This window comes from Blennius ocellaris, assembly GCF_963422515.1.
Source record: "Blennius ocellaris genome assembly, chromosome: 4".
NCBI lineage: Eukaryota > Metazoa > Chordata > Actinopteri > Blenniiformes > Blenniidae > Blennius > Blennius ocellaris.
This window is the reverse complement of record NC_137653.1, coordinates 7,427,326-7,444,970: the sequence shown is the minus strand read 5'-3', so window position 1 is coordinate 7,444,970 and position 17,645 is coordinate 7,427,326. Positions and strand designations below refer to the sequence as shown.

The window sequence follows — 17,645 nt, the reverse complement described above, 5'->3', positions numbered from 1 at the left end:
AAAGGACTCAAGTGACTTTTCATGATACACCTTAATGATGAAGGTGTTTTAAGACTAACATCATTAAAGGATGTTAATCTCTGTCTTTAACTCTGTTAAACTGTGTTGTCTGGATGTGTAGAGCTCTGCGTAAACTATCAATAGATCAGTGTGTCAAAGGTGACTGGAAAATACATACAAAAAACTCAGTTTAAACAAGAATATCTATTTTCTGTGAGGTGCATTTATTCAAAAGAAGTAAATACATGACAAATGGGTGCAAATGGCACATATAAGATGGCGTCTTTTATTGGAGATAAACCTGGAACAGAAGTCTCGCCCCATCAACTGTCTGTTTCCAGACAGTTGATGTTTGTGTCGTTGTCTCGTGTCACCACAAGTCGGTGTACACTTTTTATTTTTGTTTTGTTCTTTGCCTCACTCACATAAATGTATCTGATTTCTGCTCTTTTAGGTTTTTCTATCTCCATGTTTTTGGTTTTGTTAAAAAAAACACACAAAAAAAACAAAAAAAAGCTTTATTTTCCTAAACGCCTTTGCTGCATTTCTAGACCTGTTGTGATAAAGTTGCATGTAAAATAAAATTTTAAAAAACCATCCTGAAGATCACCTTACATTGTGTGCACATGTTTTTGTCTACCTCATCTTGTTTCCAGGGGACAGCTTTGTGCAGAAAAACAACCCAATTGAAGTCGTTGCCTACTTTGCAATGGTAATATATCGGAATAGTGGCACAGATTCCTCTTTCACACTTTATACCTGAGATGTTTCTTATGTACAGGGATAGCTATAAATATGTTTTATGACTGTATCATCTGCTGTGAGGGAGGCGGCTGGCAGATAATCAGTCAGATTCCAGTGGCAGGTTTTCGAGACACCCACGCTTTCCTTCGGTTGTTGCCTGACATGTCGAGAAGAGCTCCTTTCAGGGTGAAAAACCTGTTTGAACCAAGGGCCTGGAGAGTAAGTGAGAGGTGTGTATTCTGCCTGAACCTGCTCAGGCAGTTGCCCAAACTCGCAGGTTAAATGGAGCCTGAAGGTGGCGGCTCCCCTGGACAGATGCTGCGAGCTTTGGTTCCTCCTCTTCTCTCCCCACTCATTGTTTCTCTCTCTCTGTGTTACATGACTTCAAACAACCGCCAAGATCACTGTTGTCATTCCCAAACATGAATGCGCTTCCTCATCTTACAAGTATGTGCTCAAATGTGTCTCTAAGCTTTGTGTGTAATTGGTGAATAAAGCCTTATCTTGTGATGTTGCAAACATATTGTTGACCAATAGAAGGAGCTGTTGCTGGATGGAAAGTGTTCATCAAACACGATAAGAAGATTTTTATTCAATCAATTTGCTTTGATGTAAGTGAAACAACAGCTTTTGTCTCCAGATTTCCTCTTGAACGATCCCAGTCAAACAGTGTTTAGCTTTTAGTACCGATTAAATCAGCCGCTGCCCTTTAAAATGTTAGACAGATTGGTGACAGATTTATAAGTTCCAGCATGTAAACAAGAAGAAAGCATCTAAAGTTAATAAAGTGTGTTTATGAAAGTAAAAAAAAAGGATTAGATGTACTTTTAGGAAGCTAAAATAAAAATCAAAAAAATTATAACATAATAACAAAAAGAGGAAAAAGTGATGTTAGAAAGTGGGCTAGAGCATAATGAATTAAAACATTTTATAAAAGTAAAAAAAAAAAAAGAAATTGTCAAAGAATAACAAAATACAAAAATTTCCATTTCAAACAGACCCATTAAACCAAATAAATTAACTTGAATTTTGATGAAAAATTTGAACTGTATACTTATGATAGAAATAGAAAATAAATGCCAGTGCCGAGTTTAAAACTGTGCAAGTACGTTATGGTTGTGCATATACTGCGAGGAGGCTTAAAAAACAATGCTGCATAACTGTGGTCTTAATATGCAACAATATGAGTTCAGGTCACTTTGTTCTGTTTCAGAGGTGTTACAAACTCTCCATTCTGCTGCTCCAGCACACCTGATTACAGTGATTTAGTGATAATGAAGTTTTCTTTTATTAGAAAGTAGAGTTATAACAACAAATATATTTAGCAATAAATAAATAAATGAATAAATACGTGGGAAAAGGGAAAACATCAACATGTGGCTCTAGTTTCTGTGCATGGAAAGACAATAGGAGAGAAAATAATCAGGCTGAAATGTTTAAATGTGAGGCAGCCACTCACTGGGTTAAAACCACAGCGCAAATGCATGCACATTTCAGGGAATCATATTTTCTCATGACAGAGAAGGATTTCAGGATTTCCTTGTTCTCTGTTCTATTGTAAAGGAGGGCAAATCTTTTATCTTTTTTTTTATGACGAGAAAGCATTTTTTTCTTCAAAGGCCAATTTTCAATCTTTGCTGTATTTGTACTTCCTAACATGTACAATATTTACTACAATGTGAGATGAATTGCTGTTTATAACAACATGGTTGGTTTGATCCCTCTTCACATACCATTTGAAGAATAAATTATGTACTTTCTCTCTTAACGAAGCTGCAACAAGGAATTACCTAAATTCACCAACTGACTGATTGATCGAACACAGTTTGTTTATCCATATGTAATATTCAAGTTTACAGTTGCTGATTGTGCCTTGTATGTTTGGAGAAAACACATTATTGGCTGAATCTCCACTTTGGACTTGGCTGATATTTTTTGGAGGTTTTCTGAGTGAAAACAATCATTTAAACCAAACTTAATATACAAACTTTAATGCTTTTTTTGTAGATTTCTGTCTGCATCAGAAGAGTTAACTTCATATTAGTGCCCGTGTGTGGACACTGCCATTTTGCAATAGTCACCTTATTTGCAAATTGATAATGTGTTAAATTTGCATCTTAAACTTAGGATTTCATAGATGTTTAAATAACATGAATACTTTATAAAAATTGATAACAAAACATTGGGCTTGCATGCTAAACTCTCATTGCGACAGATAATAAAATACAGTCCATATAAATATTTCAAATACATTCAAATGCAACTATCTTTTAAATAATGAGAAACGACATGCATTCTGAAGTGAAAATGATCAAATGCCTGTAATTTCATTCAATTTACTTTGTTAAACACTAGAATTTGGCCTTCTGGTAAGGAGGATGGGATTTTTGTGGGCCTCGTCATGATTAAAGCAGACCATCCCTCACTGAAATTATAAGGTGAAGTAAAATAAACACGAATGTGTGACGTACTTTTTGTATTAGAAGTTTTATTCATTCAATTTTGAACTTTTCCTGCACATATTTCTGGATTTAGTCAGAGATTCATGTGTGCGTAAAGTCGGTCTGACTGGTTTGTGTGTGCGTGTGTGTGTGTGCGTGTGTGTGTGTGTGTGTGTGTGTGTGTGTGTGTGTGTGTGTGTGTGTGTGTGTGTGTGTGTGTGTGTGTGTGTGTGTGTGTGTGTGTGTGTGTTGTGGGGCGGGGCTTGCCCTGAAGTCACTACCCCCCCAAAGCCTGTTGATTGACGCGCGCCTGTGGCTCCTCCTTGAAAGTCCTTTTTTTTCCCTCCCCCTTCATTTTCCAGTGTAGTGCGTTGATTTCATACCAAAGTCATACTTAACATTCCACTTATACTGTCAAACCTCTGAGAAATATTACGGAAAACAACGAGGCGCCAAATTATAACAAAGTTGCTAAATTGCCCGAGTTGCGCTCACTGGGGAAGGAAAAAGGGTGAATTGGCAGAATTAAAAGAAGGTAAGCGCTCCACAAAATGTTCCCTTCTTTCTGTTTTAGGAGCTGCTTTTTTTTTCTGGGGAGTTTTTTCATGCCGCTTGTCTCGGTGAAGTTTTCAGATCATTGTCATTTTTTACATTTTTTCCGCGGAGCTCCCTGCGTTGGGAGGGAGGAAAACATTCGCAGATTGATACTCTATTGTGCGCGACTTTTGCCCAGCGTGCAGGGATATCTTTTGACAAGCTCTGCTACAAATCTTGATTTCCAAAACCCGGCAGTTGTTAGGAGAAAGAGGAGAGGAAATAAAAGCTGCTCTTTGTGACAGGAGGAGAGGAGCGGGCAATCATGTTTGTGTCTTTGTGTCTCGCACAGTTCATACCTGGATCCAACTCTTCTTCCAGCCCTGCGCCTCCAGAAGAAACCAAAAAAAGCTGCACACACACAAGGGGAAAAAAGAAAAAAGAAAAGAAAGGGATTTGGAGGAATACACAACTTCAGTCTGGTTTGGACCTCTGCATCCCCCAAAGGTAGGACGACTTCTCTTCTGATTGATCTCTCTCTTTTTTCTTTTTTTTTTTACTTTTTAAAATTGACCAACATCACCTCACACACACAGCCTCGGACAATTTCTGATTTTAAATTTATAACAAATAAACCAAGAATGCTACAAATGTTTCACGTGATTTTCATTTTTCTTACATTTTCAGCTCTTTGTAAGCAAACTGTTTCCTTTCACTAACAAACAGGAAAAAGTAAATTTGATCAAACACACACAAAAAAACAAGTCTCATTAGAAATTAATTTTTAAAACTTATCAAACAGCCCCCCCCCCCACTACCACCACATTGTTGCTCCACTTCTGCATACTAACAAAAACACAGCTATTATATGTTTACAAATATCCATCTTCCTGTGATGACAAACAAAATCAGCCCATTTTTATTTATGGAACAGTTTTGATCCAAACATAATGTGCTTTTCATAACAAAAAACAAGCTACTGTGGTTTGTTTTGAAAGGAATTGCTGATGGGGACGTTGCACTAAATAATAAATGTATACTGTAATAACAAATCTGTCTTTGCACAACAGTAACAAGAAGCTGCAACATGCTGAATAATGCACAATTCTTTCAATCTAGCCTTTTGTTACACAAGGTTATCCTATTATTTACATAGTTGGCATAGCATTTATCTCACGTTTGTATTCCTTTGGTGCCGGCAGACGACACATGCGATGATACTTTGCAAAGTCCCACTAAGTCCATAATTCATAGGTGAGGATTTGAGATGCATGGATATGTAAGAGGGCTAATTGTTTAATTATAAACGTGCCACTTCAGCCTCCACCTGCTCTCAGTGTGTTTGTGTGAATGTGTGTGTGTGTGTGTGTGTGTGTGTGTGTGTGTGTGTGTGTGTGTGTGTGTGTGTGTGTGTGTGAGTGTGTGTGTGTATGTGTGCTTACAGCTCAGAGAAGAATGGACAAAAGAGGGGCCACATGTTGGAGTCAATTATAAAAAGTAACAGAAAAACAAACAAAAAAAAGAAAGAAACCCGGCATGTTAGCACCTCCTTTACCGTCAATGTGTGCAGTCATATGAGCCGCGGAGCTAAATCACTGACAGTCAACAGGTTTGACTGAACAGCAGAATGCAGTCTGTCAAGTTGGTCAGAGGAAGCAGACGAACCCGTCTTTTGACGTTTTAAAAAAAATGCAGTCACTATAATTCTCGATTGTATTTCTGAAACTTTTCTAGCCTCTGAGGAAATTCACCTCTGCATGAGACACACACACGCACACACACCGTTCTTTACACTGTTGCTGGTAAATTTAAACATAAATTAGCAGCGCTGCTCCCTTCTTTCTTTAGGCCTCCAGGTTTTGTTTTTTTTGCATAACTCTGATAAAGAGGATGATGACATTATGTTTTGCCATCCATCTTTGTTTTAATTATGTCCCTTTTGGTCATTTTGGGTCACTGTTGAGAGGCAAAATGTACCGTTGGAGCCCCTTCGTAACAAGCGCTTTCTATTAACATGTGGAATTGATGTTCTGAAATGAAACAACCCACCAGAGCAACCAAACAATGTGCCCTTGGTAAATGAGACACGCCAAGATGCCTAATAATAGATTTCAATGCTGATGGGTAAATCTGGAAAGGATTAAGCTTTCTGCTGCTCCGACAGATTCCACTTCATTGTTTTTATGCGGCATGAACGCATCAGACCTCTCAATGTGAATTGCATTTATTTGAAGTCTCACATCCATTGTGGATTCAGTATATGAGCTCTGCGGTGGTGATGCTGAGATAAAGCGTAACAACTTTACCCGTGTCAATCAGGTCACTTGGATTGGTTAGTTTCCCTCTGAAGTGTCTGTCTTTCTTTCTTTCTTTCTTTCTTTCTTTCTTTCTTTCTTTCTTTCTTTCTTTCTTTCTTTCTTTCTTTCTTTCTTTCTTTCTTTCTTTCTTTCTTTCTTTCTTTCTTTCTTTCTTTCTTTCCCCCCCAACTCTCCAGCTGTGTCCCTTCAAAATATTGGACGGACGGAAGAGTTAATGAACATGTGCTCATTTTGCTTTAACTGTGGGGTGTTTTATTTTTTGGTTTGTTTTTATTCCTATTAAATACCTAATCAGAAACTGCAGGGACACCGTAGGTATTTCAAATCACCTCAGGTTTTCAGCTCATCCTAGCACTTGAAGTGCATCGTCTCTGTGTGTGCGCCGTCGACTTGTTTACTTTGGATGCAGGTCTGTTGACCGTTTGTCAGCGGCAGCTTCACTCGTTTGTGTTAAACCCACAGAAGACCGGCTAATGAGCCCATGAGCTCATTTGTCCATTTGTGCAGACATATAGGTGGCTTTTTAGCACCGTCTCCAGAAGTGCTGGTCCAAATGGTGCACACCTACACCGCTGTCAACCCAGAACTGTTACTCACGTCTCTGCAACTGGGCGCTGAAGCACTAGAGAAAAAGGACGAGCTTTTAAATGACAACGGGGAACTCGAGCGGAGTCTCACTATTGAAGAACTTCCCATGAGATGGTAGAAATGTAAAATAAAGTGCACTATACAATCACAGAGTGGAACAACTATGCGTTTGAAACGGAGAGCTCCCTTCGACTTATCAACATTGTATTCACGTTAATGCACCGCACATGTTTACACATCCTCCAAACCATGAGGTTTGAGCAGATAAGCTTTCCGGCCTCCTGTTCGGACCACTCAGAGGAGGAGTTCTGGGAGTGGCCTCGGAACAGTGTGCTCTTTGTGTCAGCTGTCCCCAAGTCGCGAAACGTTTGAGTCGTTCTTCCTCTGGCGACCAACTGTTAGGCGTGATGTTCCACATAAATGTCCTCCAAAGACGAAGGAGCTCAGACTGGGAGCTTCTGTGAGGGTGTCTGCGGACTGCGGGACAGATAACAGAGGGCTTGTCCCCTCACTGGGCCGGTCTGCTGCTTCATACATGCTTGTGTGTGTGTGTGTGTGTGCGTGCGTGTATGTGTGTGTGTGTGTGTGTGTGTGTGTGTGTGTGTGTGTGTGTGTGTGTGTGTGTGTGTGTGTGTGTGTGTGTGTGTGTGTGTGTGTGTGTGTGTGTGTGTGTGTGTGTGTGTGGCCTGTGTGCTGCACTGGAGCTCCAGTGACCCAAGGGCACTCATGTGAAACTCCTTTAATCCCTCTGCTCTCAGAGTTTTGGGGTTGGGGGATGATCTCCTTCTTGAGTTATTCATTTTGGTTGCTGGTAATATAAAACAACACAGGTGTCCAAGTCATTTCGAGGATCTTCGGGGCCTTTATGTGTACCTCGAAAATGTACCAGTGAAACCCATTTAATCTCTTAAATCTGCTTCTTCTTCTTTTTTTTTTCCCTCATAGAAAATATCTTGTGTACGAACCTGATCAAAGCCATTGCTGCTCTTAATGTCCTGTGCTGTGATTGGTACGGTTAGATGATTTATTGGCTGGCGCATTCTACAGCAAAGTTATGCGTGTCTTAAAGGTTTCGCAGATTATGGCTTCAAACCGCTCCCCCCACCACAAAATGACCAACTCAGGCTAGAATGGCTTCTCTGCTACGTTCCTTGGAAAATTTCCGATTAAAATGCTGATTCAGGCTGTAAGAAGAAAAAAAAAATTGCTCTGGCACTTTCACCCCGCTTTGTGTCAGTCTTTCCTTCCTCGGCTGGATTAAGGCTTAATTCCGTAAAAGTGTGACATTTCAAAGTCGAGCACGTAGTCAGCAGCATCCAGTGATGAAAATAGAAGAATGAATGAATGAATCAGGCCTTATGTTCACGCGATGACTCCGTCTCTCATTCATCTGCTGAAGTTGACTCTTTCACAAAGACAGTATTCCTCTCTTATCACGCAGTGGGACAGCCCGCTTTTCCACGATGTGCCATTTATTTTAGAAGAGCGCAATAAATAAGAGTCGCTTGTCTTTGATTTTTGTGGCGTAAATATTTGAGAAACGTACGTCTTGGCTTTTTTTTTTTCATTTTCACAAGGAAACTCTGGATGTTGATTCTTGCCTGTGAGACATTATTCTTGAGCGCTATTGTTTTTCTTGGGCATGCAGCTGGTATCAAACTGTAAATGTTTGACTTGGGGTGCATATGGCGTGAGTGTGTTCATGTGTTTGCCTCAAGTTTTCTCTCTCTCTCTCTCTCTCTCTTTCCCCCTTGCCGTGTGAGCTGTTGGCTGTCCAGCCCTCCTCTCACTCTCAGCTCTGATTGTTTCCTGAGCGCCGTGCCAGATAGGAAGTAGGAGGAAGTTATTGGAGGAGCTGGAGAGAATTTATTAGGGCCAAACACAGACACAGGAGGAAGAAGGGAAGGGAAGGGTGGTGGTGACTCATATATATATATATATAGCAATATAACCAATATATATATATATATATATATATGTATATATATTATTGTCCACAGTAAACGCCCGGCAGACGGTCTGGCTCATCACCTTAGATTTATCCCCTGAATTAAGCAGCGGTGTTGCAGTCTGACATTTGTTGTAAATGTGTCTATGCGTCCGGCGCAATAAGGCCGTGTTCCTTGCTCTTGTCAGAGAGCAGCTTTCCTGGCCCGGAACCTAAAATGTTTTCTTTATCTGTAATCTGACCTTAGAGAGCAGCTGCTCCTTCTGCCGCCAAGACCTGTTGTTTCCCCTGTCAAGCATGAGTGTGTGCGTGTTTGTGCGCTTGTGTGTGTGCGTGTGTGTGTGTGTGTGTGTGTGTGTGTGTGTGCGTGTGTGTGTGTGCGTGTGCGTGTGTGTGTGTGTGGAGGGGTCTCACTGAAACAGCCAGCTCTGACTCGACATCTGTGAGCGCCCTTCACCCTTCAACAAGAAGTGCAGTTCTCACATGGAGGAGTTTTGGGGCTGTGATTTGTCACTGTGTCTGAACTTTAGGTTTGGCCGAGGTGTGTTTAACTCCCAGCTAAGCAGGGGGGGGGGCTTTTGGCTGCCAGCGGGGGCCCGTTCTCTGCCAACAAGTGTCCCCAAGGCTTACGGCGTCTAAACAAAGGCAGTATTTTTTTTAAAACAGGAACAGATCTTGTAGTGTGCTGGTTTGCGAACAGATGGGAGTGCTATATGTTTGGACTGAGGGTTGCCATATAGAAACAAGCAAACAACACAGGCTTGATGGATCAACGGTGGAAGAGACGGATTCAAGCGGGGGTCTGTTAACAATCTGCCTCAACACATGAGTCAAGTAGAACTGAGTCATTGTAATGAAGAGCATTGAGCTGTGGAGTGAACGAGGAGGATCTCATTTTTTATAGTTTGTGTAATTTCTCACTAAATTGCCCCAAGTGACTAAGATAATGCAGTATAATAAAAGGAAAAAAAAACCTTTTACTTGGCCCGAACAACTAGATTCAATGCTTGTACTTGGTGAGTTCCAGTGCTGATTTAAGTGTATAATTAACTGAAAAGTTCAACACCTCAGCAAGGCTGCACAGTATATCGGAAAATTAATGTTTATTGTGATATATCAACACTTTCCATGGGTTGTTCGCAGTGACTGCGTATTGTTTCTCTGCGAATTCAACATGACAAATGTTTAAAAAGGAAAGAAAAATCTAATACATTCTATCCCAGGTGGCCCCAGTGTGGAAGCACAAGAGTTCAAATGCAAGGAGTAAAAATGCAAGTCTTAAGAATAAAATGATTTATAACAAAAATTAAAACAATAAATTGTATAATATTCAAAAAATTAATGAAAACTGGAACAGAGCAGTAAAGAGGAGGTAAACTGACACCGTATAGCTGTGTGCAGTTTCACGTTTTATCAAGAAACAATTTCATTAAAACTTGACTTAATGATAATATGTCACTATTATCATTGCCTTTTCCTGATTCAAATCATTGTTACTGTGAGAGTCTTTTTGTAATGGACCTGTCCTTTAAATCAAACTCTCATCTCAGTTTGCTTTTACACATATTTACTGGACGTAACAATAATATTTTTGTCGGCAAACAATGTAATAATGATAGAGTTGGACAGAAAAGACAAGAGAGACTGGGACCAGTCGAAAAATGTATCTGCTGATATGCGAGTGAAAGGGAAATTGTAGAAGCAACAGAAACCTGAAGTTTGAGGAGATAATGTTGACTTGAAGAACAGGGTTGACAAATGAAAGAAATCCCTCAAACGGATTCTTTTTTACTTTCATATCTTTAGGACATTGAATGTTGTGTATTTTTTTAATTGAAAAGGAAAGTTTAATCCAGGATTTCAGGTCTTCCTCCGTCGTCGGTACACCTTATAGATGTAATTCACTTGAAAACATGTGAAATATATGGTGTGTATGCATCGTGCACATAAAACGTAGGTCAGGTGACTGTATTTCATTATAAAATGTTCATAAAATCATGTTTCGGGGACTTTTTTTTTCCGCAATTGATATTCTTTGAACTAAACAATTACCTGTAGTTTGACCCCTTATTTAACATTTTAACACGTCTTTATATTTGTATGTATGCAAGCATATATTTTGTAAAGGATTTTGAGCTGAATTTTATGCGACGAACGCTTACAGGTGATGCATATTAAAGCGTATTATTTCTATTATTCATTGTTTGATAGCCGTATAGTGTAAACACTGGATTAAAGACTCTTTTAACTGAAATCCAGTGACATTTCTAAGCTTTAATATTTGATGTTTTTAAGTAAGTGACATTTTTAAATGTCCTATAAAGGGTTAAAATGAGAAGATCAGCACTTATTTTCTTGTGTGCTACTTCGGTTGGAGGTGCAGGGATAAGAAAAGCATCTACAGAGTGCCATTATAAAACCGTGTGTGTGTGTGTGTGTGTGTGTGTGTGTGTGTGTGTGTGTGTGTGTGTGTGTGTCTTCTTGCGCTTCACTCCTGTGCACCAGGTGCTCCTGCTGCACTCCTGCTGCGCCAAGAGGCGAACGGGTGATTTGTGCCTCAACATTCAGCCTGATCTGACCTGAGAAAGTGCACGGATTTGATTGTTATGTTGCCTTCTGGTTCGGCTTCTCTCTCGCTCTCTCTCTTTTTTTTTTTTTGTAATTTTTTATGAGTTAACATCAAAAAGGTTGTTTATGCATCAGTTGGAGACCATAATGACATCATTAAAGTGGAAGTTTCACTCAGTGTTGCACCGCAGAAGCATAAAAACTTAAAAGTAACCTACTGGACGCATACTGAGCCTTTGTGGCGGTAACGCTGCTCAGCGGGCTCGCATGGTTCTCATGGGGGGGATGTTTAGTCTCTGTTAAAATGTATTTCTATGATCCATCCTGTTTGGTCTTAAGCATCTGCTGGTAGGGTGGATGTTCTTTTCCCACCGCTAAACTGGAGAGGACATGTTGCTGTTAGACCATAAAAATGGGACGTGACGGGGTAATCTTGAGTCAAGGTCTCGCTTCTCGGCAGCCTTTGAATTTTAAGTAGAAACCCATCTGGTTTGGTCCATCTCAGACTACCAAGATGGTCATTGGTTATTCATTGGTTAGATATAAAGATTACTCAGCTTTTCCCTTTCTAGTTAATGTGGTTATTATGCCAACCGCTACACGTCGTCCGTTAGTTACTGAAGCGCACAGACTCGGTTTGTGTTTCTGCTTGGAGGTGTTTAAAGGGGATTTCTTACACTTGGTGCCACATTAAACAAAACCTCCATCCTGATTCGGGTTGTCTATTGACAGCTTTTCCTTCAGCGCATGTGACCCAGCAGCTTGAGAGTGACTCAGTAGAATTACAGGAATTTGGTTGCTCCATTTCACAGTGCGCAATCCCCGTCAAGGAAGATGACGGGTAAAGCAGCTCCAGGGCCCTGGCGGAAAAAAAAAACACAAAAAAAAAAAAAAAAAACTCGGTGGGTTTGTAGATGGAGCTGGGACAGAGATAAGCCGATTGCTGGAAGAAGAAAAAAAAAGACTGCAATGTGATCGCTCCTGTCCGGGGCTGGGAGAAAATAGGAAGGCAGATTCTGGTGCATGAATGGTGCTGTTTCAGTGAATGTGCAAGGCGCATAGCTTTGCAGCGTTATTTACATTCCTGTTGCACATTGGAATTCTGTAGCATGTTGGGCTCAGAGTCCCATGGCCCGACTCCCAGAAAGCGGGAGGGGAGGTGTGTCCTTGATTTTTGTGCTAAATGAGAGCGCAGTGTGTAATTCAGTCAAGATACTCATTAAACCAGCTCGTTTGGCAACGGCCCGAAAGACTACGAAATGAAGTTTGTTGGGAACTTCAAGCAGAGTTTGAGTCAACTGAATATTTTCCATCACTAATCCATCCTTTTTTAAACAATGTCGGGAAAATGAGAGGTTTGTTGACTGATTTGATTACTCCAGTGTTGCGCATGAGTCGTCTGCCTAATGAAATCAAGAGAAGAAGTAAAATCAAAAATAAAATAAAAAATTACGAGTTCAAATGCTACCGCAGAGAACAAAACCAGACCAGTGTCACTTTATAAAGTTCATAGTGTTTGGTAATAAACTTTCTCATTATAGCGTTTGACGTTTGTCATGGGCATAAGAGTGTTCAAAATGCAATGAAAAATCACATCGTTCTAACAGTTTCTCCCCAAAATTTTAAACTTGTGTTGTTTCCAATTTTTTGGTTTTTTAAAATTAATAAAGCATGATAACTGTGATACAAATTGTTTTAGTTTTGTATTATGATACTAATATGAATGTTCTATGATAAATAAACACATCTTTTACAACCCTGACAGTCAAAATGATGGACAACAAGAAAGTCCGATGCCGCCTGTGGCCTCAAGGTATTATCAGCATCTATCGGTATATCGGTTATTTTTTTTTTCTTTTTTTTTTTTATTGAAAATAAATAGAAAAACGTTGCAGGTTACTGAAGTACAATGTGACGCCATCAAAGACCATTTTAATCTTCCTGTTCCCTTTACATACACATTCTTCCTTATGTTGCAACTCAAGACATTAAACATTTTCTCCTTTCTGACACAGTGATGAAAAGTTATGTTTGATGCTCAAAAGAGCAGAAATCTCTCCATTGTACACGGTGACGTTATGTTGCAGGGAAATGGCACTTTTGACTCCTGTCACATCCTGTTTGGTCTTATTCAGACATCTTTGTTGCATTTTACACTTGAATCACACCATCAAACCGTGTCAGTGTGTTTGGAAACAGGCCGGGACCAGCCAGCCTCATGTAGAGCTGTCAAGCCGTCAGCTTCATGTCCGCTCAGATATTCTGGCCAAAATGCCACCGCTGTCAGTGGAGATGTCACTTAGACCTGTTCAATGTGCAGCAGATGATTGGGGGTGGGGGGGGGGTGGGGGGGCAGTGAAACATTACAGCACATGAACTCGGTTCAATAGTTTGAATGGCAACTTAATTTTGGAGTTAAGTGTTTCTCAATCAAACCAACCAAATGTGATTTCCACCTAAAGTCTTCTGTTTTAATATCACTTTCAGCTTCGAAAGCAGCAAACTGTCATTATCGGATCTGGAGACTTTCGTGGGTTGATATGAAACCTCTTCACCTCCATTATACTCCCCGTCACGTTTATTTCTTTTTTCTGTTAGTGAGTTCAGTTTCATGTGCGTGTCAACGTATTTATCTATTGCCTTGCTCTTTGAGCCACTGCCATGTTGTGAAGGTTCTCAGCCGAACGGAACTCAAAAGGGAACCTACAATGAGTTTGTAACGTCCCCTCTGATACAACCAGCGTGTGAATTACAGCGGCTTTTCTCCAGAACGACATGCTGGTGATAAATCACAGCCCAATCCCCAAATAAATCTTCCCCTGAAACTGGCTGCGAGTTTTGAAAACCGGTTCATGAAACTGTTGTGTCTTAAGTTTCATTTTGTCATGAAGTTGTGATTATTGTCCTCCTGCCTTGAATCCTGTGACTCCACTCGAGGATGCACTGAAAAGCGGCTCCGCTGACAATGCCATCCCTCTAGTCTGAGCCCTGAGCGTCACGGAGCGCCGGCGTGTTCACTGCTGATGTTGCATTCCAGCTGGAACAATCCCACTGTTTTCCAGACTCCAAAGTGGACGCCTAAATTGGACAACACCCCCGCCGCCCCTCACCTCCCCCATGCACACCCCCTTCCAACCCCCCCCCCCCCCCAACACCCCTCATTTGCTCTTCAACCAACCAGCCCACCACCCACTCCTCCCATACACGCATCCCCTGGTCTCCTGTCCTTATTTGGGTAGAGACGTTCAGAGCGCTCAGTGGAGGTTGAGGGGGGGAGGTTGAGGGAGGGGGGAGAGGTTGAGGGAGGGTGGGAGGAGGGCGTTGGGTTGACACAAGGGAGGCAGGAGGAGAAACAGTGAGCACTCGCAGCCCTTTCTTAATAAGGACATGTCTGGAATTCAGGCCCCTCTCTCGGTGAAGAGCCTCTCTTTTGCGGCACCTCTCTCTCTCTCTCTCTCTCTCTCTCTCTCTCTCAGCACAATTCCGTGGGCACTCAGAGCTCCATCGAGGTCGTCATGATCTGTTGTGACGCCACACGCTGTTTGCTGCTCTTCGCGACTCGCAGTGCAGGGGAGGTTTGCGGTGTTTTCTCTGCTATAATTGGAGATAAACAATAGGGCCTCCTCTCCCTCCCTCCCTGCCTCCCTCCCCGCCTCCCCTTCCTCTCTCCCCTGACTCCCTCGCTGCGCCATCAGCCTTTGATTACTTCACTGGAGCTGTTACCCCACAGCACCTGCACGAGTCATTGACCATAAACTGTGCTGTTTTGAAAGACGTTTTTACAACCAGACATGTAACGGGCCGCTGTTGTACACGATGCAGACACAGAGACGTGTATTGGTGTTGATGTCTCTGCCTCTTTGAGAAGAACGAATGTTGCAAAACTACTCTAAATCAAGCTTGGTTGTCTCGGTAAATATGTTGAGTTCAGCACTTCAGCAGTGATGTTATATTAGCTCTCTATTTAATCCACTTCTGCTTTAAAAACAGGAAAGATTAGCTTTCCTGTTTTTAAATGTTTGATATTTGTCATAATTACTTCATTGATTTCTTACAAAAATAGTGAATTATAATTTTCAAGCTAAAACCTCACATATTTATTTGTACCAGTTTTCCCAATGTGAAGATTTGCCGCTTTTTTCTGCTATGCATGAAAGTAAAACTGTTGAACTGTTGAAGAAAAGCCAGCCTCTGAAGATGTTATATCATCACGTTTTTCACTTTGATAAAAGACGTGATTATTTTACAACTCAAATCTGAAGAGGAAAACAAAGATATTCAGTATCATTCTAATATGATAAACGACCGAAACAACAGATACTTGTAAATCCAAATATCACAACTTGATTTTCGGGACACTTATTCTCTCTGAGTGATCAACTTCGAGATGCAGATTTGGACGCAGACACAATCTGGCAGTGCAGACTTGTGATTTAACTCTGGTCATTTGTAGTTGCAGTCATTGGGAGCAATCCAGCCGTATGATCTGCGAAGGCTGAGATGGATCATTTGAGCCACTGATGAGTGCTCCGTTTCAGTGTTGAGTTTTAACACCGTGACCCTGTAGCAAAGGGCCCGCCATAACCGATGCCCTCTCGGCTAAAATTAGCGGCTCGACTTGTGGATATTTGTCAAACTCTCGTTTTGGGTTCAGTGACGTCCGGAGATTTAATGCCACATGTTGCGTGTTGTGGGATATCACTGCAGGAATAATGTTGCGGCGCTCCTCTCGCCTTTGATCTTTTATAATTCCTGTTAAACGATGATGGGGAGGGAAGCGTCACTAATCCTCCCTCTCTGCGTTTTACCACTTTGTGGGCCTCGTGTAACTGCAGCGGTAAAAAAGAAAGAAGGATTGCATGTTTCTAAATACTAAGAACTAATCAGTAGGAAGGAACTTTTATGAATGTGCTTCATGTCTGGATGAAAACATCTTGTTGACTGCTCAGATTAGTGTTGATGATACTGTGAAGAATCAGAGATGACAGTTAAGCAGTGACAGGTTTATTTTCTGAAAGATTTTCTGGGTTCAGAAGAATTTTAACTAAAGGTCTGAACTGTTTTTAACCTATCTGTCATGTTAACAAGGTGTGTCATTTATGAGCAGAGTTAAAAAAAAAAAAAAGTCATTCCTGGGCTTATAGTTCTTCAAAAAACAAAATGGTTTGTCAGTTTATTTCAGAAATGTACTTTTCACATAGAAAGTTACTTCTCAGTTCTCTCTGAATATACTTTGTTTTCAGACGAATGTGACAAATTGACTGTCTATATATTTTCTTTTTCACTGAAAAACGTTTTAATGCACAGCTGTATTTTTTTTAAATCCCCTTTGGAAGTATTCAAATTAAAAAAACAAACAAACAACGTTTTAAGTGGTTATATTTGTACCTCTCGGGAAAACAAATGTGAAATGTTCCCATTTCACTTTTTGTCGCAGGCTCATGTGACTGATTAAGAAATTACTTTTAAAATGAGCATTCTCCTTGTGTTTCATGCATTAAGTTACCTTAAGGTCAAAAATTTTGTTTCTCAATTAAATAAAACATTGAATGCTCAGATTTGGTATAAACACTCAATGAAGAATCATCTGGATGAGATTCACAAGGAATCAAAAACAATACTGTTTTTTGTTGTATTTGTCTGGTTTGGACTGTTTTCTTGGTCTTGACTCATAATGTTTGATTTTAATTTTATTTGATATGGATTCAAAAACATTTTCATGATGGGAAATAGATTTTGTGTCATTTAAGATTGAGGAATGTCCTTGAAAAATACTCCCAACAAGTAACTTATTCATATTCTGTCAGATGAATAACTCACCTATTGACTGTTTACTTTTTGAAGTGTATCTACTGTTTTCGTAGTTTAGTTGTCTTTTCTTTTTTGTTCAAAGTTACTTTACTTTTCACCTTACTGTTTTTGTAGATGAAGATGGCTAAGTGAAGTAATTATCCACTGGGGTTAATACAATTCTATTCTATTCTATTCTATTCTATTCTATTCTATTCTATTCTGCTCTGCTCTAACACAGCATGTTATTGATTTAAAAGCTGGAAACCGACTAACGAGTGTCTTATTTTGTTTGTTGTTCGTTACATGTACAAATAATTTTGACATCCTTTAATCAGGTTAACCATGCCACCCCCCCTGCCCCGTCCCCTCGTCCCACCCCATCCCGCTGTCCCCCCGTCTCCCCCGAATGACACTGGAAAATCGATTGAAGTTGATCATGCTTATTTTGTTAGCGGACCAAGCAACACGTCAACGACTCAAGCCAGCACTAAATGTTTTCTTTGTCTGGTACTTTCCTTTTCGCTCTTATTGTCTTTGGGATACAGAATTGAATAGTCTGTTAATGAGCACGTCAAGTGTTGAGACGTGGTGTAATGGCACTATAAGGAATCATCATTATGAGATTGAAGTGGTGTTGAAAACATGTGTTTTTGTATTTTTCTGCCCAAGGCTCAACTTTTCTGAGTTCACGGCTCAGGATTTCTAATAACG

At 40.4% G+C, this 17,645-nt stretch overlaps 1 protein-coding gene across 9 annotated transcripts in view; it reads left to right on the top strand.

Moving 5' to 3' along the window:
• The first annotated feature begins 3,574 nt into the window (after positions 1-3,574).
• Positions 3,575-17,645, top strand: part of tead3b (TEA domain family member 3 b) — a 33,567-nt gene continuing 19,496 nt past the window's right edge. For 5 of the 9 annotated variants that reach the window (XM_080495150.1, XM_080495149.1, XM_080495147.1 and 2 more), the window contains exon 1: positions 9,068-9,373. In XM_080495150.1, the coding sequence (XP_080351276.1) occupies positions 9,338-9,373 (36 nt within the window). In that variant the 5' untranslated portion in view covers positions 9,068-9,337. Of the gene's footprint in view, positions 3,721-4,071; positions 4,227-9,067; positions 9,403-9,445; positions 9,590-17,645 lie in introns of those variants that run through there. The other 4 variants (XM_080495152.1, XM_080495151.1, XM_080495153.1 and 1 more) reach the window with 4 other exon arrangements.